The 27,076-nt window shown below is 39.6% G+C and overlaps 1 protein-coding gene across 5 annotated transcripts in view; it reads left to right on the top strand.

Moving 5' to 3' along the window:
• Positions 1 to 27,076, top strand: part of chst8 (carbohydrate (N-acetylgalactosamine 4-0) sulfotransferase 8) — a 196,648-nt gene extending 169,572 nt beyond the window's left edge. For 2 of the 5 annotated variants that reach the window (XM_079620181.1, XM_079620180.1), the window contains exons 3-4: positions 24,723 to 24,760; positions 25,724 to 27,076. In XM_079620181.1, the coding sequence (XP_079476307.1) occupies positions 24,723 to 24,760; positions 25,724 to 26,818 (1,133 nt within the window). In that variant the 3' untranslated portion in view covers positions 26,819 to 27,076. The remainder of the gene's footprint in view (positions 1 to 24,722; positions 24,761 to 25,723) is intronic. The other 3 variants (XM_079620184.1, XM_079620182.1, XM_079620183.1) reach the window with 3 other exon arrangements.

Raw genomic sequence — 27,076 nt, 5'->3', positions numbered from 1 at the left:
AACCATATTTTTTTGCTGTATGGATTCACAAGATGAGGGCGAGTAAATAATGAATTTACATGTGTGAGTGAAGTATTTCTTTAAACCCAAGCCAGATGGATGTTTCTGGCTTCCAGGAACCCGGAGTGTCTTCAAGGAAAGGAGGAACTTGTCTGCGCTCTCATTTTCCCTGAAGGGGAATTTGTTTCTCCCAGTCAGACTGAATTTGACGCAGCCGTGTCATTACCTCGACAGACGAGCCTCTTCTCAAACGGGGTCCGCAGAATTGGTGCAGTCAGTGGTTTGGGATGAAGTAGATGCATTTTAATGAAGCCTCCCGCTGAGAAAACCAGAGAAAAGGACAAAAACAAACCAACAGCTTGAGTTTAACTCAGGAGGACGTCTGGAACTGGCATCTTGTGTTTGATGTGATTAACTAGATGGGTTTTAGCATTGACACATAGCCTATTTTACTGGTGCAAACCTAAATGCTCAGGCTATATAAACACATTTACACATCTGCCCCGTGGAACACATCCCAAATCCCTTCTGAGGAAAATTAGGACAGGTGCAATAAATGGCTTTTGTCTTACAATCATGCATTTGCTAACAAATGAAGTGAATTGCTCTTGAGGGACGCAGTAAATCTGGCTCGTAGTTTCATGTCCTTGCTGTTTTGGCACCTCGCTCCCATCGGGCCGGAGGGACACAGTTTGTCTGTCCCACATTAATATTGATGTGATGTCCGGGCAGGGCCAAGTCTCTGTGTATTCAAATAAACACTGTGCTTTAGATAAACTGAAGGGCGTTCGCTGACCTCGGCCATCGGTCCTGCTGAATTGACACGCCGCCGTCTGAGTTTCTGCCTGTGAGATTGGCACCAGAGGTCAATATAGCTTGAGTCTGCAGATATTAAACAGTCTGACCGACATGTAAAGCGACCAACCACAGTTAGGTTTGTTCTTATGTGCTGGTATTTTTTCCCATTTGTCATTGTTGCAGCTCGTCTCTTCCCAGTCTGTCAGTGACGCTCTGGACTGTGTTTCCTAAACGCATCGATAGCAACTATGGTCGCAATTTCCGTCATTATCAGCCTCCCAAAAAATAAGCTGTTGAACGAACCTAATTAAATTAAGGAAAACTTTTCCATGAAATTTAATTACATTTTTTGGTAAAAATTTTTTCAACATAATTGAATTTGCTTGAAATTATTTGTTGTTATCTTGTTGTGTGAACTTAAATTATTTTAGTCAATCCTGCTAGATAAAGTTTAGTCAGGTTAATTTTGTCTATCATGCTAGATGTTATTAGTATTCTATTTAATTGAAACCACTTTTTACAGAGTAATATTATATGTGCATCTCTCCGAATGATGCTTAATGCAAATAAAGTGTATACTGAGATCCCACACCCTAAACACAGTCACCACTCTTCTGCATAATGGTAACCACAAAATTCAAAAACATTAGAAAGTCCACTAAGTTTCTAACATAACTGGACGTTAAACACTAACATTAACCAACAGCATCTTTCCATTTACTGAAAAACACATAAAATAACACTTTAATCCCTAAATGTATGCAGTCCCTTGCAAGGCATGCTGGGAACTACAGATCCACTGCCCAGTTAGATGTCAACAAAAATTATTCATGTAGTTTTCACACAAATGAATGAAGCAAACTTCCGTTTTAAATATATTAGGTTGATTTACCACAATTAAATTAAGTTATGACAAAATATTAAACAATCGTGTTACTTTTGCTTATTTTAATTAATTAAATTTAACAAGTGGCCAAAATAAATTTTTTGAGTGACGAGTCGGTGTTTCCCGAAAACATCGTTCTATCGAACGTTCGCAGACATCGTCGCAAAGTTGTGTGGTTGGAGCGACAGATCTAGATCTCGAGCTGTGGTGAGAAGCAGAGTTTCTAGTTTGCATGACATGTGGACTCAATAAATCCTTATCTTGAGCAAACTGACATTCAGTGCAATCTCTATCTTTTATTTAGATGTCATAATGTAATTTACGTCTTTTAGTTTGTCAAGAGATTTAAAGCGTTGTTTTTGAAGAGTGCGCATGTGTGTGAACGTAAGAACGAGTCTATGATTGAATCTGGAAATAAAGCAAAATAACTGAGAAAATAAGAAATAGTCCTCAGACGCCATGTCTGTCATTTATAGCAAAACATCTAGCGTTAATTCGATCTCAAACAGATTCATTAAAAGTAGTTATCACTTCATCAATTGCGTGGCATCATTAACCAACGTGGTTGAACTACCAATTTGCGACAATACGGTTTTGGGAAACAGTCGTGACTCGCTAAGTTGATTCTTCAACGATGCATCGTACTATGATAGTGAAGCAGCGAGTTACGGCGTTGTACGGGAAACACACCCCTGTTTACTTCCTGTCTCTATGAAGCCCCTCCTTCTGGAAAGCACACTGTGCTCTGATTGGACGGCTGGATCAGTGTGTTGTGATTGGTCGAGCGCTTCGAGTGTGTTTGTGAAATGTCCCGTCCCTTAACCGGCAGTTTAACACACTACTGACTAACTCAACCAGGCCCCGCCCCTTTATTCTGCATATTCATTATTATAATGAGGAATATTGTGACGTGTTTGTTCCCGGGAGAAACTCGAGACTACAATGGAGGCGTTTCAGGAGTTCAGAAACACTGATATAGAGAATAAGTGGGAATAAAGAGATGAACTCAAAACTCAATTGAATGAAATGCAAAAACGATAAGCACTTTTTAGGGTAAAGAGTCAAGACACGCAAATATCTTTTTAGACGGACAGATTTCTCAAACGTATCAAGCAATTCAGCATTTCCAGGATTCTCCATGCACTCAATTAAAATGCTATTTACAGAATGCGAATTCAATATCCGTCAACGTCTCCGAGAGGTTTTTACAATACTATCATCATGCTGATGTTTTTAAATGAGCCATGGGTGGGGACAGTCGAATTATTCATGCAACATTTACACTAATGAGAAAGAGACTTTCCTCTGAGCGCTCCTGGAGCAAACTGGGGGAGTGTTTTCATAAAACTCGGCGGTAGATCCATATAAACCTGAGCTGGATATTAAATTATAAGGATATTAAAACTCTCCCTGGGGTGAAGCACGAGGCGGCGTCCGGAAGGAGGGCTGGGAGATTTTAATAAGAGTAAAATATTATCTTGGACATTTGTAATAAAGGGAGAGTGCTATATTTTCTCTCTGCCCCCATATTCATTCATTCTAAGAATTATTTATTGCCGCTCGAGGAACTGACACAGTTTTTCTCATTAGTTGTAGCGGCTGCCGTCATGAAGTCATATACGCGCTGCTTGCAAGAAAGATTAGCGGTCGGTGTTGCATGTGAACATGTGAGAATAACCCTGAACGCAGATAACATAACCACCGGTTCATTATATAGACATGACATTTGGGGGCAGATGTGCTTAATTGTCATTAGAATAATGTCTAAGAATCTCAAAGAAAGTGTTTTGAACAAATCTTTTAAGTAAACAAAAGTTGATTCGTAGGCTCACTAAAGACTTGTTGACATGCAAATTTTAATAAAATGATAAGACTTGATTTGGTTATGAACAACTCTGTCGATTGAATCAGTGAATCACTCATTGCACACAGATGACTCACCTGACGGCATAACTACTGTATGTAACCGGCAGAAAGAGTCACTGAACGAATCTAAACAAATCTTTTTGCTGGGGAAACGCTTAGCGTCTCTCAAAAACACTTATTCAAAGTATATTTGTTGACATGCTAATTTTAATAAAATGATAAGACTTGATTTGGTTATGAACAAGTCGATCGATTGAATCAGTGAATCACTCATTGCACAGATGACTCACCTGACGACATAACTACTGTATGTAACCGGCAGAAAGAGTCACTGAACGAATCTAAACAAATCTTTTTGCTGGGGAAACGCTTAGCGTCTCTCAAAAACACTTATTCAAAGTATATTTGTTGACATGGTAATTTTAATACACTGATGTGATAAGACTTGATTCCATCATGAACGACTCTTTCGATCGAGTCAATGAATCAACGACTCACTCATAACACACAGATGACTCACCGGCAGAAAGAGTCACTGATCTGAACGGATCTGTCTTTTTGCTGAATAAACCCTCTTTCTCTTGGAAACACTCTTTCTTTTTTTTCTCCAAGTAGATTTGTTGGCATGCAAATTTGAACGAAAGAATAACTTGATTTGTTCATCAACGACTCATTCGTAACACTCAGATGACTCACTTGTCACTACTATAACCTGCAGAAAGAGTCACTGAACGGATCTAAACAAATATTTTGACTGAAGAAACCCTCTTTCTCTTGAAATCACTCTTTCTTTTTTACTCCAATTAGATGTTTGTTTGCATGCTAATTTTAATGAAAGAATAATAAGAATTAATTCGTTCATGAACGACTCTCTTGATCGAGTCAATGAATCAACGACTCACTCGTAACTCACAGAAGACTCACTTGTCACCGCCATAAGCTGCAGAAAGAGTCAAAACTTTTAAAGTTCACTGTGATGAATCTATAAAAATATAATCTCCTGTCTTCTAGATGTAGGAAATATAACCTGGAAATGTTCTTGACCTGTTTTGTGAGATTCGTTCATGTTTCTGAGTGAAATGATGCTCTAATACGGCACGACTAATTCGATCTCAAACAATAATGTAGACATGTCTCCATATAGACAGTTAAAAGAAGCATCTTTATTCCACACATACATCCCCCGTGAGACGGTTGCTGCTTTATCTATTGATTACAAGACTCGCTCTGATCGATTCACCCTTTGCTGTTACTAATGCAGGTAATTTAGTCCCATGGCTGTTGTAATCCGACGCTTATCATTCAGTGCTTTAAACCCGGCTCGCCTGCGACTGATAACACAGCGCAAATGATGGAGGTCTCAGATTATCAGCATTGTCAAATAAATGGCATGTCGTGAGGATAACCCGCCACAGTACAACACCACACGTCTTTATCAGATGTTCGTCGTTCTCCGCGTGAGGGTGCATGTATAATAAATGGTGCGGACTTCGTCTTGATGGCGGTGTGTGTGCCGAAAAGCAGGGAATTAGGCCTGAAATGAGTCTCATTTGCAATAAATCCTCATCATCTGTACTCAGATCAGCCTCGGACAAATAACCTGCCGGCTTGCTGGCGGCAAAACTTGCTCTCCGGTGACCCAGTGGAATAGAGATTGGTCATTTTCTGCACATTTCCCCCAATTAAACATGTTCCCCTGAGCGCAGGGGTCAACGGGGACCAACAATCGCTGTAGGGTTGAGCCGTAGCGTCTACGTGATCCATTGCCTTTATCCTGACAGGAAAATACAATGATGTAAAACGTTTTTGCTATCAAATTCTATTAAAACTGGCTCTGTGAGAAGCCGTATCAGTTTTGGACGAGGCATCCTTTGCTAAATATAATCAGGCGCTCTTCGATTGAAAGCAGGTTTATACAATCGCTGTAATTTCATGGAGGTGTGCTCTCATAATCAAATGTTGCGTGCGCTAATGATTTTTTTTTCTTCTCTGGAAAGCTTCAATACAGTGATAAGACAGAAAAAAGCCTGCATCAGCAAACCCGATGCAAAGTGGGAATCGCAAAACCAATAACTCAATAATTCGCCATCCTATTTCCCATTATGGTTTTAACTTCATGGCTTTTTAAGTGTGTTTTACCAAAAATGAATCAAAGCGTATATCTTTGCTTGTCTGTGAAATTGAATCCCGCTCTAATATCTGAGTATTCGCCGTCACATTTAGTGCATCCAATTGCAAATAGTACATTTTGTTTGTGTGTGGAGATATTTAGTGCATTAATGATCAAATGCTTCATTATAAATGCAAGCTGGTTACAGCCGAATGAAGATTTGAGCGACAGGGAAGAAATATAGCACAAGAATAAAAGCTGTTATTTTGTAAAGACTGATGAAATATTGAATCCTTTCTCTCAAAGATTAGCTTTCTCATGACTCTGCCACTGTAAAATGAGACGAGGGGCATTTGTTGTGCTCCAGTCTTCCCCAGAGAACCTTGAATCGATGGAGACTCGCCGGTCTGGGTCTCTAACATGTAATCACAAACCTTCATCAGGTGATCGACACCATGCTACCTTCTCACAGAGTAAAAAGTCTGAGTTTGTAATTCGCTGCAGTGAAATAACTGTGGTCTGAATTAAATGGATGTGTTGACCAGTTATTTTGATGTTCTCGAAAAAGCTTTTTCTGCCCTACTGCAACAAAATGATGAGCAAAAAATGCACATTAAGGGCCCTATCTTACACCCGGCGCAATGCAGTGCCGAGCGCGACGCAAGTGTGTTTTGCTAGTTTCAGCCTGACGCAGTTTTCATTTTCACGTCCTGCGCCACGTTGTTTAAATAGCATTTGCGCCCATTTGTGCGCCCATGAGCTGCTGGTCTGAAAACCAGGTGTGTTCAGGAGCATTGTTGGCGCGGTGCTATTTTGAGGAACAGAAAAAGACTGAGCCATTGACCAACCGGACCCTGCTCTAAAGTCAATGGCGCAATATTTTTTTTGTTATTTAAAGAGCACGTTAGTAATGTACGCCCATAGGCGGGTCCACAACTCGCATACACTCTGCTTATTACACACACAGGGACACACAGCAACACACAAACATGCCAAATATTAAAAATAAAAGGATTACAATGTAAAAGATTATTATTGTGTACATAAAGATGTGGTGGAATGTGGCTTGTCCCGTAGATGCTCTACTTGCGCACTTTAACCTCGCGCACGAGCAGATCCGTTTACGCTCTGGAGGCTTTCCACTATCAAAATCTCGTCACGTTTCACATCTTCACGGACACCACAATGATTTCCCTCGTGTGGTTATATCTTTCCTTGTAATAATGTATGGTTTGCAAAAATGTGAACTGCTGCGTCTATGAGAGAAACAAAGTGTGTGTGTGTTGTGCACACGCTACATTATGGCCAAGCATGCGCCCTTAAAATAGCATCTGACTAACGCGCGGCGCCGCTGTCTTTAGACTGGGTTTCTCCTGGTCAGTGGCGGAATTGTTTTCTGAAACTGCAGAATATCACCAGGGAACGTTTGCACCGGAACACACTCCTCTTTTTACTGAACCGCCCCCCCGAGCGGAAGTTCATTCCCTAATTTACCGACGTGCGTCTGTGAAGGGAAAAGTCCGCTGTGCAAAATAGAAATGATACAAAGTAATTTGCGCTGGATGCAAGATACGGCCCGTAGTGTCGAATGTGGATGGCACATCTTTCAGGGCGGCGAGAAAGGTAGTTTACGTCACGGATTAAACAAGTGAGGGTCGCTTTATTGATGGAGCCGTTATGAATATTTGAAGAGGTTTTGAGCCGCCTGTGAAAGAGCGCTGGAGGTTTAGTGAGCGTGGCATTTGTCTCCCACCTATACAAGGCAGCTCTCTGTCATTCAGGAGTGTGCTGGAGATCCGGTGCAAAGGCAGAGATCCACCGGCACAGGGGAATGAAATGTCAGGCCCGCTTGAAGGCTCTGGCACATTGACGTGCTGTATAAAACCCAGACACATTCAGCTCACCTCTGATTCCTCCGTCTGTGGCAGTGAGGTGTAATTATGAGAGACGTGTCAACACCTCGAGAGTGATTCCTGCACATACGACACCTTGAAATGAGAAAGCGCTGCTGGTTTTATGATTACACCTTGTAATGCAAGAGTATTAAACCGAGAGTATTTAGATTTTTCTTAGCTATGTGTTAATTAAAGGTGAAGTATGTTATATAATTTATTAATTATTTATTTTAATATACAGAAAAGGCAAAGAACTTCTTTTTAAAGTCCCCCTGTGGTGAAAATCCAGCTTTTAATGTTGTTTATGTGTCTATGTGGTGTTTTCAATATGCTTTAAGACACACCATGTGTAAATTCATAAGTCGACAGCATTGCTGAGTATTTTCTCCTTAAAACTGCAGTGAACCAAAGACAGTCTCAAAAACACGGTGTGAAATCGCTGGTGTTTCTGACGTCACACACTACCTTGTAACCAATCAGATCAACGTGTGATCGTCAACCAGTGGATCTCTGAGTGAGTGAGTGAGTGAGTGAGTGAGTGAGTGGAGGCGGGGCTCATTTGCATATTCATAGAACCGCGTAAACTAAATGAGGCAAGGGTGTCAAGATATTTTAAGGCATGAAGACATTTTTTTTCCAAGAAAAAAACTTTTAAATATGTAATTTTTGTGATCAAATGTGTGTTTTAAGGAATAAAATGATTGACTACAGGGGGACTTTAAAGGTTTAAAAACATTTTTTAACAATGGCACTTGATCTGTTTGTCTAATAAGTTACTTAAAGGTAATAGACAGTATTGAACTTAAATTTGGTATTGCACTAACAGAGAGGGAAATAAAAGTAATATGATTTTAAGAAGCCAAAGAAATTAGTTGCATTTTAAATGGTTTTTAAGGTCTGTCGTCAAGACATTTTCAGTTTGTGATTAAAAGTACAGCTCCAGTGAATAAATCTCTGCGTGGAGCATAAAACGAGACTCACAAGACTGTAAGCATGAGTGTTGTCTTTCTATAACCTCTTGATCTTTATAGTTAATTGGATGCGTTTGTCGTTTACGCTGCAGCGATCACACACTCTTCTGAAACTCTGATACACAGGTGACCTTTTCCTCCTGCCCACCTGGAAGCTTTTCCAGAGACGCTGCTCGTCTTTATACTCCACTCGGCCTACAGTATATATGTTCTGCATGCATGGAATCACAATATGAAGAACCTTGAACCTTTCTAGTCCCGTTGGTATATAAGTAGGCGTTTAGTATGCAGTGCGTTGCAGATTTTCCTGCATATTGTTTCCTTGATGTCATTTCGGCAGGACCGTATTTCACGAGAGAAGTGCACATTTTCTGATTATCATGCTTGTGCGACCAAACTACACTTCCCGTTATTGTCTGCAGCTGCGTGAGAATGATGAAACATAAAGCATCAATGACACACAACCCTTGCTCTTCATTTTTGTGCTGAAACAAAACGTTTTTGGAGAATTTAAATAAATGTGAAATTTCCCGAGTCGTTTCTTCTGACCCAGATCACTTGAGCGCATCACATCCTAATCGCTACTTCTGAACTCCGTATGAGAGAAAGTAGGAACTTCGTAGGAGGACTTGAAGGCAGCATATATGTCACAGTCTTCTAAACCATTAAACTTAAGATTTCATGAATATCAAAACACATCAGAAATCTTATTTTGTGAAGTCAAGAAGCTGATGAAAGTGGTGAAAACATCAAAGAATGTCTATGTTAAAACTTCCATCCTGCTTCTATATTTCTGTATAAAGTGCGTGCAAATGCTCAGTATGCATGAAATATAGGCCTACCATACAATTTGCCCATATTAGCACCATTGATACACTATTATAGTTTCATAATTTAATTCGATTTCATATTTAGAATTTATGTTTTCATTATAATTTTAGTTTAGTTTTTAGTAATTTTGTCATTTTTTTGTTAACACTTTCTGTTTATAATGCATTACAAGGGTATCCTTAATGCATTATAATACATGCATAATGCCTTATAAACAACCTTATTGTATCATCTGATAAATAATCATAACAAGAGTTACAATACATTATAATACATACCTATTTGTGGTTATAACTTTCAAGATTACTATGCATTATAACACCAGATAAAGCTTGCATTTATACTGCATCACAAGGCTATTCATAATGCATAATAATGCATGCATAATGCCTTATAAGCAACCTTATAATATGTTGTATCATCTAATACATAATCATAACATCAGATTACAATAACAATATTACTATGCAGATAAAGCCTGCATTTATACTGCATCATAAGGCTATTCATAATGCATAATAATACATTCATAATGCCTTAAGCAACCTTATAATATGTTGTCATAATAAAGATTCATAACAACAGATTACAATAACAAGATTGCTATGCATTATAACATCAGATGAAGCTTGCATTTATACTACATCATAAGGCTATTCATAATGCATCATAATACATGCATAATGCCTTATAAGCAACCTTATGTTGTATCATCTAATAAATATTCATAACAACAGATTGCAATAACAAGATTACTATGCATTATAACATCAGATGAAGCCTGCATTTATATTGCATCATAAGGGTATTCATGCATTATAATACACGCATAATGCCTTATAAGCAACCTTATACACAGCACAACATTTAAAGTGTGTGTAGTTCATAAACTACTATTTTATTCCGCTATGTTTGATCTGAGAACAGCCAGGGACGGTGATTTGCCTGTGGGAATAACAGACAGAAATAATTTCCCCCGTTATGACACAGTCAGAGAATCATCACACAGAATGAAACTATCCTGAGCTTCTGAATGCCAATTACGGCCCATCAAACACCGTCTCAAAGCCTTTTCCCGGCCCTCAGACTCAATTTCCAGGGATTCTCGGAACGGGTCGGATCATGTCAGTAAATCCCAGGCTAGCGCTGAGGTCTCCGAGAGAGCGCAGGGGCCGGTCTCGTTCCTCTGAGGTAATCACGAGAGACAGAAACTCAGTTTACAGGCTCTATTAGTAATTAAGGTTAATTGGCACATGTATCTTATCCTGCCGCGCTCGCTGCGTGCTCCTGTGCTGATCCGGTTACAGATGAGCCTGGAGTTACAGATAAACACTTTTCACTCCACGACTTTATTTTAGAAGACTTCAATTTTGATAAATGCTTTTATTTTGCTCTAAATACACATTGCAAACTAATGAGTGTCCATCAACAAACTAAGGAAGAACGGCATGTGGTGTGAGAGTGACAACATGACCTTAATGGTGTTATAAATAACCTTTTCAACTATATTTATTTTCATTAATATTAGTATATCTTAATTTTATTAATTTGTTTAACTATTTTATATGTTATTTATTAATTTTGGGGTTTCTTTTGTCCTCTATCTGTCTGGTCTTATTATATCGTGTTGTTGCCTGTATTTGGGTTTTACTTTTTCTTTTTTTTCTTTTTTACAACATGTTGTGTCAATTAGGTACTTTTTATTTATTGACATGGCAGATTGTAGCAAAAGTGCTAATAACAGTTGTTTTAATAATACATTAATAAATAACAATTGACACTGAACACGATATAGATGTAATGAAGACCGTTTCAGTGAAATATCGTCACAATCATAAACATATTGACTGGTTTAGTTTTGACAAGAGATGTATGTTTGTCCATGCATTGACATGGGAAAATCCTGAAACATAGAATACAGTATTAACATGCAAAGAACAGTGGCAGTGAAACCACATGTGAATGCAGAACAGTCGGTGATGTGCATTTAAACCACTTTCTCTTTCTGTTTTTTTATTGAAAACCTGGTTGAATGCTTCAAATCGTGAAAACTCAATTCAGTGTGCTTTAAAACCACGTCTATAAGTGTTGAAGACTTGTGTCTCTCACACACATTCACACAGTCGTGCTTGTCAATCATCTGTGTGACAGCTCTTTTGACCTATAGCGTCGCTGCTCTGCCCTTTGAGGGCGGCGGCTCCGACAGTGGGAGGAGAGTGTGTCTGAGAGTGTGTCTGAGAGTGTGTGTGTGTGTGTGTGTGTGTGTGTGTGTGTGTGTGTGTGTGTGTGTGTGTGTGTGTGTGTGTGTGTGTGTGTGTGTGTGTGTGTGTGTGTGTGTGTGTGTGTGTGTGTGTGTGTGTGTGTGTGTGTGTGTGTGTGTGTCTGAGAGTGTGTGTGTGTGTGTGTGTCTGAGAAAGTGTGTGTGTCTCTGAGAGTGTGTCTGAGAGTGTGTGTGTGTTCGTGTGCGGGATGGAAATTAATGTTGACATCAGCCTGCCCAGAGACTACAGGTGAAAATTAGCACAAGTGCTACAACCTGGTATAATGCATCTCTCCTTTTTAAGGTCACTGTAAACCCTAACGCTCAAAATAATTAATTGGTTTGAGTGGGACAAACTTAAATTAAACTAATTAGTTCAGTCAAATTAACTTTTATGAGTATTTAGCGTTTTTTTTTTTTTTCAAGTTCACAGAACTGACATATTTTAAGTAAACTTGTTTCATTGTTTTGAGTTTTATTAAATTATTTCTTTTAATTTAGACGAACTTAAGTTTCACTGAAATGTTCTCTCCACTGCTCTTCTGTAAAAAGTGTTCAGTTCACTTGCTTAAAAAAATAAGTAAACCCGTTGCCTTAAAATTATTAAGTAAATAAATGTAATGCTTAATTTAAAAAAATTAAGTTATGTGAACTTGACAATTCCACATTACTTAATGTTTTTGATTAAGCATGAGGTTTATTTACTTAATATTTTTAAGCAACTAATTTTAAGTGAACGTCAATTAACATATTAATGTCATGCCACCTTTGCAAATAACGTTGTGTGAGGTGTCCATAATGTTCCTTAAAATGATATCTTTACTTTCTCTGAGTGTTGATTTGTGGGTTAGTGTAGGCCGTAGGGGGATAGAATACTGTGTGTGTGTGTGTGTGCGTGTGTGTGTGTGTGTGTGTGTGTGTGTGTGTGTGTTCTTCAGAAATACAGCAGTGTCAAACTAGCCAACCGCAGCATCTCAGCCGCTTAAATGGATTTGTGTCTTTTGTCAGTGTTGAGTGGGAGCTGTGATTCACTCTCTTTATCAAAAACACAAAACAACCGTCACTCCTCCAACCTCATCCTGAAAGACAGACTTCTCCTGACACAGGGCCTGCTCTCTCTGACAGCATCTCTCACACACACACACACACACACAGATCAACAGCCTCCGTGAGACCTGCTTTTCACACACCATCAAACCCGTCAGCGCTGAGGCACAGATACTCCTCTATACACACTGCCCAGGAGTCTTTCCTCAGAAATCACCTCCACACACACACACACACACACACACACACACACACACGCATAAACTGGTTTCACTGTTAGAACTGGTCTCACTGGTTTCACTGTTAGAACTGGTTTCACTTTTAGAACTGGTTTCACTTTTAGAACTGGTTTCACTGTTAAAACTGGTCTCACTGGTTTCACTGTTAGAACTGGTTTCACTTTTAGAACTGGTTTCACTGTTAGAACTGGTTTCACCGTTAGAACTGGTTTCACCGTTAGAACTGGTTTCACTGTTAGAACTGGTTTCACCGTTAGAACTGGTTTCTCCGTTAGAACTGGTTTCACTGTTAGAACCGGTTTCACTGTTAGAACTGGTTTCACTTTTTGAACTGGTTTCACTGTTAGAACTGGTTTCACTGTTAGAACTGGTTTCACCGTTAGAACTGGTTTCACTGTTAGAACTGGTTTCACCGTTAGAACTGGTTTCACTGTTAGAACTGGTTTCACTGTTAGAACTGGTTTCACTGTTAGAACTGGTTTCACTGTTAGAACTGGTTTCACTGTTAGAACTGGTTTCACTGTTAAAACTGGTTTCACTGTTAGAACCGGTTTCACTGTTAGAACTGGTTTCACTGTTAGAACTGGTTTCACTGTTAGAACCGGTTTCACAGTTAGAACTGGTTTCACTGTTAGAACTGGTTTCACTGTTAGAACTGGTTTCACTGTTAGAACTGGTTTCACTGTTAAAACTGGTTTCACTGTTAGAACCGGTTTCACTGTTAGAACTGGTTTCACTGTTAGAACTGGTTTCACAGTTAGAACTGGTTTCACTGCTAGAACTGGTTTCACTGTTAGAACTGGTTTCACTGTTAGAACTGGTTTCACTGTTAGAACTGGTTTCACTGTTAGAACTGGTTTCACTGTTGTTGCTTGCGAAACCAAATGGCGTCACCGTGGGTGTAAACGTGCAGATGAAGGGCCGGTAATATTATAATAAGATCCTCTTACTACGTCAGAAGCGGAGCGAACTCTGATCGGCTTATTTGTTGACATGCTTGCAGAGAAAGGCTCACCAGGACAAAGTTAGTGGGTTTCACTCGTAACGTTTTCTGGGTTGGTTGAAGCAGCGGGACCGATTACAGCACTTACACACGGGAGAAGTCAGATTCTCATGATATGTCCCTTTAAGCTTTTCCCATGTTCAACTTTCTTTAGTGTGTAATGTTGCGGTCTGAGCATAAAAAAGTTCGGCAAAGCTCCAGTTCTTCTCTATATCAGTGTCAGTGTTTCTGAACTCCTGAAACGCCTCCACTGTACTCTCGAGTTTCTTCCGGGAACGAACACGTCACAATATTCCTCATTATAATAATTAATATGCAGAATAAAGGGGCGTTGCCTGGTTGAGTTAGTCAGTAGTGTGTTAAACTGGCGGTTATGGAAAGGGGGCGGGACATTTCCCAAACACACTCGAAGCGCTCGACCAATCACAGCACACTGATCCAGCCGACCAATCAGAGCACAGTGTGCTTTTCAGAAGGAGGGGCTTCATAGAGACAGGAAGTAAACAGAGTTACTGACAGACTGGGAAGAGAGGAGTCGCAACAATGGAGAATATGAGGAAAATAATCAACATTCAAGCAGGAAAACCTGTTCTAGTAGCGCCTGAAAACACATCAAGACTTTAATATCTTATTTTCTTTGTGTTACAGAAGTCAAATGAGTTGCATATTGACATTAAACTACACTGTAAAAAAATATTTGTCAAAGATTCATGTTTTACAAAAATATATATATTTCAGTCTTTCTACTTGAATATTTGAAGGCAAGAAGATCCCGAATAACAGCAGCATTGAATATCATCTCATATTCATATGGAATCATCAGTGTTTCTAAAGGTCAAAGGTGAAATTTTGACTAGAATGTGATCAGACTGAAATCACAAATAATTTCCATTTAAGTGACATAAATGTCATTGCGTTCGTGTCTGTGTGTGTTTCCTCGTGCTGTGAAGAGAAGCTCGGTCAGCACAGATGGCCAGAGAGGGCATTACCCCTGAGGTCACAGCTGACACACACACACACACAGGCACGCACACACACACACACAAACACACGCACGCACGCACACACACATACACACACACACACACACACACAAACACAAACACACGCACGCACACATACACACACACACGCACACACACATACACACACACACACACACACACAAACACACACACACACACACACACAAACACACACACGCACGCACACACACACACACACACACACAAACACACGCACGCACGCACGCACACATACACACACACACACACACACACACACACACATACACACACGCACACACACGCACACACACACACACACACACACACACAAACACACGCACGCACGCACACATACACATACACACACACACACACACACAAACACACGCACGCACGCACACATACACACACGCACGCACACATACACACACACACACACAAACACACGCACGCACGCACACACACATATACACACACGCACGCACGCACACATACACACACACACACACACACAGGCACGTACGCACACACGCACGCACACACACACACATATACACACACACATATATACACACACACACACACACAGGCACGTACGCACACACACACGCACACACACACATACATACACACACAGGCACGCACGCACACACACACAGGCACGCACGCACGCACACACACACACACATGCACACACACATACACACACACACACACAGGAACGCTCACACACATACATACACACACCCACACGCACACCCACACACACACTCACTCTCTCTCACACACACACACATCCACACACACACACGCACACTCACACACACACACTCCACTTTTAAAGGACCCGTGTGTCTGTAAACTGTAGTTAGTGTCCGTCACCTGCCGCTGTCTCTCTTCTCTCTGTCTGTCTCTGAGTCTGCGGCTCAGTGACGGTTTCCCCCCAAAGGCTCTGTAAGCATTCACGTATCACTGGGTTTGGCAAACCGCTAAACACACAAGCACACACACACACTTTCCCTTCAAACTCTTACACACACTGGCATCTTCATGTTTTTTGTCTCTTGTCAAGTACAAGAATTTGAAGTAAAAAACAACAGCTTCAGGTTGAGGTTTGGAGAGAGAGATTTTTAGTATTCAAACAGAGTCATCCGATGATTTCTGAAGTCATACAAAGTCTTTCTTTGGATTGTGATTCTCATCCACAAGTAATTATGATTTTTCTTTGGCGGAAAAGACAATTCTTTGATTCTATATAAATATGAAATATATATAATGAATAAAAAAGAATAAAACTGAAAAATGTAACTAATAATATTTAAAATAATTAAATTATGGGAAAAATGTCACTATCTTCTGTTGCTTCTGAAGGGCAGTACTAAATGAAAAAAATATATATATTTACACAAAATAGCAAAAATTTGGCCATCTTCATCCTGTTAAAAGTATTCAGATTTTTGTAGAAGTGAAATAAAATAAGGAAGTAAAACAGAAAAAAATTTATAGAAGTTTTAGGTTAATGAAAATGTGCAATGTTAAAAATTGTATTATTCATATTTTATATCAAATATATATTTTCAAAACCTGGAGGACTTTAAAAATGCAAAAAAATCAAAGCCATAAATCTGAAGAAAAGTTGTGTTTCAAATGTTAGGTTGATATCTCAGTAAATGAGCGTTCAGTGAGATTTAGTTTGGGCGCAGTACCACACTTCTCCACTAGTGGACATCACTGCCCATATAAGGGCGCCTCCATCTCCATATGTTGTTTGAGTCTGAACCATTATTTTTACAATTTTCATACAATTTATGAAGTAGACATCCTATTCAGAAGTAGTGTTGGAAGTTTGGCAGATTTAGAAATGAATTCAACCTCTAAGAAACACAAAAGATCACGTATGTGCATTATAGCTCGCCGCCACATCACAAATGCTGAATTATTATTATTTTATTTATATTTTTAAAAAATTCAGAGCTTTTTTTCTAAAAGAATTGAACGGATGCTATCTTTTAAACTCTCGGCATGAAAACAATCTGAGGTTTCTACCATTCTTTCATGATTTTTCATGATCATCACTATTTCAAAATAAAGGTCTGAACACGCCTTAGGAGGATGAACATATTCTTGTTGCAAATTGATAAATTACGACTCCTCTGTGTTTATTTAGAAAATCAGTCACCAAATATGTAAACTAGAGATTGTAAGCTTTCAAGTTATATATAGTTTGTCAAGATTAGTTTAGGTTTAGTATAGGATATTACTGTTTTAAATATGTAATGGCTGTGGTTTCGTATGTAGTATTGATGGATGAGGTTGCCGGTGTTCATGATACAAAACGAGAAAAACAATTAGAAATGCTGCTTTTTCTGAAGAACTATTAATAAAGTTATTTGTGGTACTATATAAAGATTGAGAGAATGGCATCAGACCGGTTTGATTTGTCACTGAAACTTCCAGACAATGTAGCGTATCATAGAAAGTGATCAGCGTGTTCCTGCCTGTCTGCGGTTTGACTTTCTGTTTCTATTATTATTGTTCTCTTTATCTCTGCGCAGAGCGGCACATCATATCGCCGTCTGACAGCACGCTTGTTGCTACGGGAAACCTCTCATTAAAACGTGTTGACGTTCACAGATGATAAAGGCCTTGACGAGCACAGATGTGAAAGTAAACATGTCTGAGATTTAGACAGAGATTCAGATACACAAGAGCCTGTTGCTTTTCTCTTCTTCTTTATTTTTTATTTTAATGTTTCTTGCGGTTAAAAGCGTCGTCCGGACCTGCAATTCTGTTGATTCACAGAAGCTCTAAAAAATTCTGGTTTGAAACTCGGAAATGTAAAAACACACAGGGTGTGTGTGATGAGAAGATGGAAGAGTATAATGTGTTTGAACAGAAGGGACGGGATTTGATAGATCGTGCATGTGAATAAAAAAGTCAAATAAACATGATTTTTACTTGAAGAATTGTGTTTATAACTGAATGAATAGCATTGCATCACTCGCTCAGTATGATTGGAGTATTGCAGAGTTCACTTGTTGTAACAATATAGCATATATATGGCAATACAAAAATGCAGCAATATGTATCGTGGATAGTGACAATATGTATTGTGTGAGAAAAAAAATCACGTTTTAAGAGTTTTAGTGTCAGTACTACATTAAACTACTATATAATGTTGAATATAATGTATAATAATGCAATAGGGGAATATTTGTGTGTCCTGATAATGCCAAATGTCTTGTTAACAGTAAAAAGGCCTACATTATTTTAATTATATCGAGTCAGTGACAGATCAAGCATATTCGTCTAAAATAATTCTGTATTTCCAGCTTCAGAATCATGATTATTGTTATTCTGGTGTCTCTATTGTCCAGCACACAATGTAATACCAAATTTAGCATTTTTATCTACAGTACAAGTTTTTGTTAACCTTTTACCAAATGTCTTTGAGTTTCGCAATAATATCGTATCGTGAGTTCAGTATCGTGGTCAAGTCAAGTCAAGTCATCTTCATTTATACAGCGCTTTTAACCATGTAGATTGTTTCAAAGCTGCTTTACAGAGATAAACGTACACTCTAAAAAAGGCTGGGTTGTTTCAACCCAAATTTGGGTCAAATATGGACGAACCCAACCGTTGGGTTAACATTTTAAATTGAAAAATTTAACCCAACAGCTGGGTTTGTCCATATTTGACCCAAATTTTGTGTTGAAACAACCCAGCATTTTTTAGAGTGTATAATTTAAGGTAACAGATTGTTTTGGCTTTATAGCGGTTCTTGAATAATGTTATTTTCCAGCTAAAGTTAGTTTTGATTGATTCACTTCCGTCGAAAGGATAATTTGTTATTAAATTAGGGGCCGCTAAGACGACACCGTTCTCTCTACACAGACTTTAAACGTGAACCTGTGAGAAACGCTGATGGCGCTCACGTGCGCATCAAGAATTCATTCTATAGTTCTGTGCGTTTGAATGTATGTGCGCATGTTTGTAATTCGTGGTGTGTATCGAATCGTGATGTAAGGGTATCGTTACACCTGTCAATCGCTTTAGCAGACAGTTGCCTCTTCATGTAAGTTGTTGCCTATATATGTACACTAAAAAATGCTGGGTTGTTTTAACCCAATTTTGCGTTAAACATAGACAAACCCTACACTCTAAAAAATGCTGGGTTGTTTTTTCAACCCAAAAGTTGGGTTGAGACTGTTGGGTAAGGATGCTGGGTTGATGTAACCCAATTTGGGTTGAAATCGTTATTAATCTGTAACCCAGCGGTGCTGGGTTGGCAACGCGGACGTGAAAGAGAGCGCAACAACACAGACGACACCAGTCGGAGAAACCGCCATTTTCTTAGCGCCTTCAGCTGGAATCAAATGAAAGACTTTTATGCAGTTTATGGTAAATACATATACAAAGTTCAAGTAGTTATCAATTGGTTTTTATCCAAGAGTATTTTGCCTCCGCCCTCCTATTTGCCCTCAATTTTCATTTTCCTTCAGATACGTCTGGGTTTGCGGTGTATTTTTCTCCGATACATTTTTTACCGGTCCAACCAGCGAACAGAGGGAGTGTCTGAGAACGATGACGTTGAGGTCGTGCGCTAGTTTGAGTTGTAGTTTCGTCACGACCAAGCGTTAGCGATTGGTTACGGCAGATCCAGAGCGGCTCTGGGCAGATCCAATAGTTTTAAACTTCAACAGAGGACCCGCCTACAAGGAAGTTAACGCTTGTCAATGGAGAGAGGCCAGACTCTCTGGAGAAATGAAATGTACGAGAGTCTAGTAGGACCAGGCTAGACAAACCCAGCCATTTGGTAAAAATTTAAAATTGCATTTTTAATCCAACTTTTGGGTTTGTCCACATTTGGCCCAAAATTGGGTTAAAACAACCTAGAATTGTGTGCATGCGTGCGTGCGTGTGTGTGTTAGTAGCTAGTTGCCTGTGTAGACACAGTAGACAGTGCAGAAGCTCACTAGGGTTTGAAGCAAAGGATGGAAGTGACAGAATGAGAGGGTGTGATGCTCTAAAGGTTACACAGCTCTAAGTGATCAGAGCCGGTCGGACAGGGAGTGTGTGTTGCAGTCGGCCAGTCACTATTGATCAAACACACTGTCATTACTCGCTCTCTCGCTGGAGGTCAGCGCTGTGCTGTTTTTAAAAGGCTGTAATTTTCCTGTGTTTTTATTCTCGGCACTTGCTTGAGTTGGTGTATCAGCCCTCTGGAAATCACAGACAGACAGACGGAGATTCACCTGACGACACACAGGGCTATTTCGGTCTCGGTGCGTCAGTCAGACGGTGTGTGTGTGTGTGTGTGTGTGTGTGTGTGTGTGTGTGTGTGTGTGTGTGTGTGTGTGTGTGTGTGTCCTGGTGCCGCTGGTCACCTGCTCTCATTACCACACACACATCCAGAGGGAACAATCTCCGCTCTACTAGAACATCACAAAAACAGTTCAGATGTTTAATTCAAAATTTCAAATTTAATAGATAATATAATATAATACAATATAATGTAATATAATATCAACTCAAAATATTATGTATTGCTAATATTGTAATATATTTCTTAAATTTTTATAAGATATTAAACATTGCTAAGTGTGTGTGTGTGTGTGTGTGTGTGTGTGTGTGTGTGTGTGTGTGTGTGTGTGTGTGTGTGTGTGTGTGTGTGTGTGTGTGTGTGTGTGTGTGTGTGTGTGTGTGTGTGTGTGTGTGTGTGTGTGTGTGTGTCCAAATGAAATGAATGGCCTGTGGTGCTGGAGAGGAAAGCAGTGTTATAATATCGCAGTCCAGTGTTGTTGGGCTCTGGGTGTTTTTCTGAGAGTGCCACACACACACACACACACACACACACACACACACACACACACACACACACACACACAGTGTACGGTGTAAACCTGCTTCTTTGAAACTGTAGTTGCGCGGCTACGACTCGTAATGTGTTTCTGAAGTGTGTTTTCATATTGCTGAACACTGATTAACTGCTTCTATTATCTTTGCATATTAGTATTATATTATAGTAACATATAATTTAAATTATACATAACATACATTTAACATATACATACATTTATCTGTTTATATTAAATATGAATAAATACTATAAAAGTACAGAAATAATACTAAAATAACACTGCTAGTTGAAGTACTAAAATTATACAAATTAAAACTGAAATAAAAATCATAATAAAGCACCTGAACCAAATAAAAATGAAAAATGCCCAAAAAATGTATATATATACATAAAAAAAAAAAAGAAAGCTAAATAGAAATAGACAAAAATTACAACAGCAGTTACAGCACAATAAAAATACTAAAACAAAATAAAATGAAAACTGAAAATATTAAAATACAGGCTAATTCAAAATATTAGTATATAAATAATACTAAAATAACACTGCAGAATGCATAATAAAATTGCATTTTAAACAGAGGTATGCTCAATATGCCGCATGTAAATAATGTTGAGTTATCTCAATACATTTATTTAGTTTTTTCAATTCAAGTTGAACTGATTAAAATGATTGAAATCCAGTTGAAAGGTTACATCGAGTGCATTGCATTGTGGGATAGAGTATCTCATACCGCATAGGCTACTTGTATTCTGCATATTTTGGCAGTAGGTCATCTAGATATGTGCATACTGTACATACTGCATATTGAAGAAATTGTGCATATGTGCGTGTGTTTGAATATATTGTGCTAATATATGCATTCATTCATTTTGTATCTTTGCTAAACCAAGCATCACTATTAATATTGCTCATGCATTGTGTCTGGGTTTAGAGCAAACCCCCTAACTCACTTTAATTGCCTAAAATTGCTGTCTCATTGCAAATGATTCGTTTTATGATATTCAGATTTATGCATTTCAAAATTGGCCTTGAAGGAGGACTAGTAAGTAACAACATGCAATGTGCTAAAAAATACTTTGCAAATCCATAGCAACACACATCCATAGTTGTGCACATGCAAACACCTTTGAAAAAAAGTGGCGCTGTAGTTTTCTTCTGAAGTCAGAAGCGGATGACTTGATGTTATGAGGCAGAGATTTGACGGCTTTAACATATTCTGCATCAATAATGCTCAGAAACCAGGTTAAAATCCCAGCCCTTCAGTCAGGAGATATGAAGATCTTCCCAGCGTGCGTGTGAACTGACGCGATGCTGGGTGTTAAAGAGACGCACGTGTCAGTCAGGTGTGTGTGTGTTGTGTTCAGTGGTTTCGAGAAGTGTGTGTGTGTGAGAGAGTCACAGCAGGTCAAGAGCTCTGAGTGTGTTAATCAACTGCTTGCCAATTAACAGCTGTGTTTAAGTTAGTCTGCGCGGTGTGATTTATTTAACCCGTGGCTCACTTCTGACAGGAACATTTGTTTACAGTCGTACAGCTGGAGCGCTCGCTCGCTAACAACATGCGCTTCTCTTGTACAAGCGTTCACAAACACTCCTGAGATCATCTAACTTCTGCTGTCTACGTGGGTTTGTAACTAATTAGCATAAAGCCAGCCTGTGGTGTTGATTGGCTGAGCTGCGTCTCTTAGCTCCGCCCTCAAACACTGTAGTGTATCTGAGACTGGAAGAGTTTGGTTCGTGTTGTTCATGTTTTCTGCTGACAAAGCAAATCCACTTTGATGTTCCTATCAAGTCCTGACATTTAGATATGCTAATAGAAAATTTGGTTTCTGACCAATCAGAACAGACTGGAACATCTGACCAATCAGAGCAGAGCAGCTCTCAGAGAGGCGGGGTTTAGAGAGAATGAATCCTTGATCAAACCATTTCACACACTGAGAAGAGATATTATGAGACAATTAAAGTGTTTTTTGACCTTACATGCATGTAAGCGTATATTGTAGGAGACTCCAAAACAGAAAACCTTTAAAAGTGCATATAGGGACACTTTAAGATGTGAAGATAACTCTTTAGATAATGTTTATATTTAGGGCTGTTAAACGCATCCAAAAGAAAAGTTTGTGTTTACATAATAAATGTGTGTGTACTGTGTATAATTATTTTATATATTTAAATACACACATGCTTGTATATATTTAAGAAATATTTGCATGTATATACTGTATATAGATTTATATATCATTTATATTATATATAAATTCTAAATATTTTATATATATAAAAAAAAATCTTAAATATATAAATGAACGTGTGTGTATTTAAATATGCCAAATAATTATACACAGTACACACACATTTATTATGTAAACACAAACTTTTATTTTGAATGCGATTAATCGCGATTAATCGTTTAACAACCCCTAATGTATATATATGCATCTGTCTCCATTTATTGTATGCCATAGCCTGTGTGTGTGTGTGTGTGTGTGTGTGTGTGTGTGTGTGTGTGTGTGTGTGTGTGTGTGTGTGTGTGTGTGTGTGTGTGTGTGTGTGTGTGTGTGTGTGTGTGTGTGTGTGTGTGTGTGTGTGTGTGTGTGTGTGTGTGTTTCTCGATTACATGTTTGGTCACATGGTTACACATGGAAAGCTGTGATTAGCGAATGTTTCTCATTCACTCTGCAATTACAGAATGAGTGATTCGAAATGCTTGAGATTGTTTAAATAGAATGTGAAAGACGCAGCGTGTGGCCTTTATGTGTGATTGTGCACACACACACACACACACACACACACACACACTAGTGATGGGCAATCCGGCTCTTTTTCGTGAGCCGGCTCATTTGACTCAGCTCACTGAAATGAGCCGGCTCTTTTGACTCACAAACGGCTCTTTAAAAAAAAAACGTTTTAACTCCCTGAAAGTCCACCGCACAACAGTGCAACGTGAATATTCACATTTTTTATTGTCCATAACAACGCGAAAATTTGCCTGCTTGCCTTGCACATCTAATTAATGTGCAAAGTTTTCCGACAATTTTTCTTAGGCCTAGGCCTACCTTCTATTTTTATGTGGATGTTTTTGAGCTTGTAGAAGTTAGCTCTTACGTTCTTCTGAACATCTTGCGCTGCCATTGCCCGATGTTATTTCTGAGTCATATCCATAATCTGCCTCTCTTTTAAATGTTCCACAAGTGGTAGGCTATATGACTGGTTGTTTTAAAATATAACTAATATCGAAACAAAATAACCCAGTCAGTCTCATCTACGAGACGTTTAGGCCTCCTCCTGACAGCTCGGCTCATAGCTTGCAAGTTTGCTTAGTGGCAAACTTTTTTCATTTGATTGGTTTAACCGCCACCCGCCCAAATTGAATTAAAATATTATTTTTTGTCACGCCATCCGCCCGATCAGCGGATTATCCGCATCTCTGTGTGTGTGTGTGTGTGCGTGCGTGCATGCTCGGCCCTCCATCATGCAGTATAATTGGTTGACATCGCATGTATGATTGACAGGAACAGAGTGTGAGGCTGATCAGACAGTCGAAACGAATGTGTGTGCGCCTTTAGGCCGATAGTCTAATTATTTTGTTGTGTTTCTTTGAATTAGTCAATTATTTTAAATAAAATTAAAATAATTAATTATTTCTTTATTACATAATGATTTAATTTCTATAGGCTATATATTTTTAAATAGAGTCGGCTCTTCAGATCTGCGAGCCAGCTCCCGTCGTTCACCTAAAAGAGCCGGCTCTTAGATCCGGCTCATTCGCGAACGACCCATCACTAACACACACACACACACAGATGAGTTTAGTGACTTGAGATGCATTTTTAAGTTGAACCATTTTTGAAGGTGCATGTTTTTTATGTGCAGAATCCATTATGCTTATCAGATATTCCTCATTTTTATAGTCCATGCACATCTAATCTGTCTGTGTATCTGTGTGTCTTTCAGGAGTGAAGTTCAGGAGCACCACTCAGTCCCGACAGGTGAGATCATGTCTTAATCCATAAACGGACACACTTCTGACTGTATTACACACACTCTGGTCTCATGTTGTCCCGGGGGAAGAGGCTGTAACCTGCCGTCACTAATCAAACGAACCCTGACTTCATAATCACCTCGTTAATACTGGATTTATGATTATTCAATTCATTGACTTGCACCTTAATTAAAATGAGAAGTTAAATTGATATTTGCCACAGACAGCGTGTTTTTGGAAATCAGGTGACGTAAAGAATTAAGCAAAAATCCTCGTCAATTAGAGGATTAGAGATATTGATAATGAGCCACAGATGAGCACAGATGAGCAGGAATGAGACACACTCTTCCAGGAGGATCAGAAATGGATTAATGGCGCCATCTGGTGGCTGAGAATCACAAACTCGAGACTGGACGGGTTAATTCACCCAGAAGTATAAACTCTGTCAGTAATGACTCTCCCTCATGTTGTTCCCCGTCAGACTTTCCTTCATCTTCAGAAACACAAATGAAGATATTTGTGATTAAATATGAGCGCTGTCTCACTCCTCCATAGGCTTCTGTTGTAATTGAAACTTGCCGGCCCAGAAAGTTAGTAAAGACAATGTTTAAAATACTTTTTATATATTAATTCTATATTCCTTAAAGGCAACATTTGATAATGTGCACTCTCTGACTGAAAGGAAAATGACACACTCTCAGTCGTGAATGATTGTAAATATATTTATATACGTGTGTGTGTGTGTGTGTGTGTGTGTGTGTGTGTGTGTGTGTGTGTGTGTGTGTGTGTGTGTGTGTGTGTGTGTGTGTGTGTACATATACTTTACATATATATAGAGAGAGAGAATTTCCTTCACATTAAAATAATGATGAATCATGGGGAATGTGGGTGATTTTGCAGTGAAATATACATGTGTATAATGTCTCCTAATGTGAGTTTGCTGATAGGTTTGTCTTGTGTGTGTTTGAAGGAGCAGTGTGGTCAGTTCAGTGAGATCGTGAGAGTCCAGCAGCGGTCAGAAGAGGGCGACGTCGACCCCATCTCACCCATGCAGCTCCCAGACTCCCAGTGGAGACGCCAGGCCCCCACGCCGGGGTCCCGGGAGCACGACCCGGGCTCCCAACAGGTCACCAAACGCCACAGGAAACTCCTAAAGACCAGTCCCGTGCAACACACCAACTCCTCCTCATCATCATCAGCATCGTCTTCATCATCGCACGCGGAGATCTCGCGGCGTCTCTCTGACGTCCAGGAGTCCCGTCGCCGGATCGTGCGCGAGGTCTGCGGGAAATATCGGAGTAATATCTCTCGGACGATTACGCCACATCACGTGTCTCGTATTTACGTGGAGGACAGACATAAACTCCTGTACTGCGAGGTCCCGAAAGCCGGATGCTCCAACTGGAAGAGGATCCTGATGGTGCTCGCCGGAGTCGCTAACTCCACGCGGGAAATCAATCACGTGTCCGTTCACTACGACAATCACTTGAAACGCCTGGACAGCTTCGACCGGCAGGGAATCAGCAAGCGTTTAGAAACGTACACTAAAGTTCTGTTCGTACGCGAGCCGATGGAGCGCCTGGTGTCCGCGTTCAGGGACAAATTCGAGAGCCCAAATTCCTACTACCATCCCGTATTCGGGAAGCCCATCATCTCCAAATACAGAGTGAACGCGTCACAATCGGCTTTGAAAACGGGAAGCGGAGTGACCTTTCGGGAGTTCATCCACTACTTGCTGGACGTGCACCGTCCCGTGGGAATGGACATCCACTGGGAAGCAACCAACCAGCTTTGCAGCCCTTGCCACCTGCACTACGACTTCATCGGGACAGTCGAGACCTTGGAGGAAGACGCCAACTTCGTGTTACGGAAGATCGGGGCCCCGGAGAACCTGACGTACCCCTCGTTTAAAGACGGGAACCCCAAAGCGGCCAGAACTTCCACTCAGATCACGCAGCACTACTTTTCCCAGCTGAACGCTTCGGAGCGCCAGCGAGCGTACGACTTCTACTACATGGACTACTTGATGTTTAACTACTCCAAACCCTATAAAGATCTCTACTGATCTCTACTGATGCTCACATCTGTTCACACACTAATCACACTAATCCACATTTACACACTCATCCTCGTGGAGATCCAGAAGGTGATCGCACAAAATGCTCTTTATTTGCCACTGAACTATCAAAGGTTTAATTTGGACACTTTACAATAAGGTTTATTAGTTAACATGAACAATACTTCTTCAGTATTTATTAATATTAGTTCACATTGAAGGGATAGTTCACTTTGAAATTAAATGTTGGTATGTTTTATCTTACCT

This window comes from Phoxinus phoxinus, assembly GCF_949152265.1.
Source record: "Phoxinus phoxinus genome assembly, chromosome: 8".
NCBI lineage: Eukaryota > Metazoa > Chordata > Actinopteri > Cypriniformes > Leuciscidae > Phoxinus > Phoxinus phoxinus.
The sequence above is the reverse complement of the archived record's forward strand: the minus strand, read 5'-3'. Positions and strand labels throughout refer to the sequence as shown.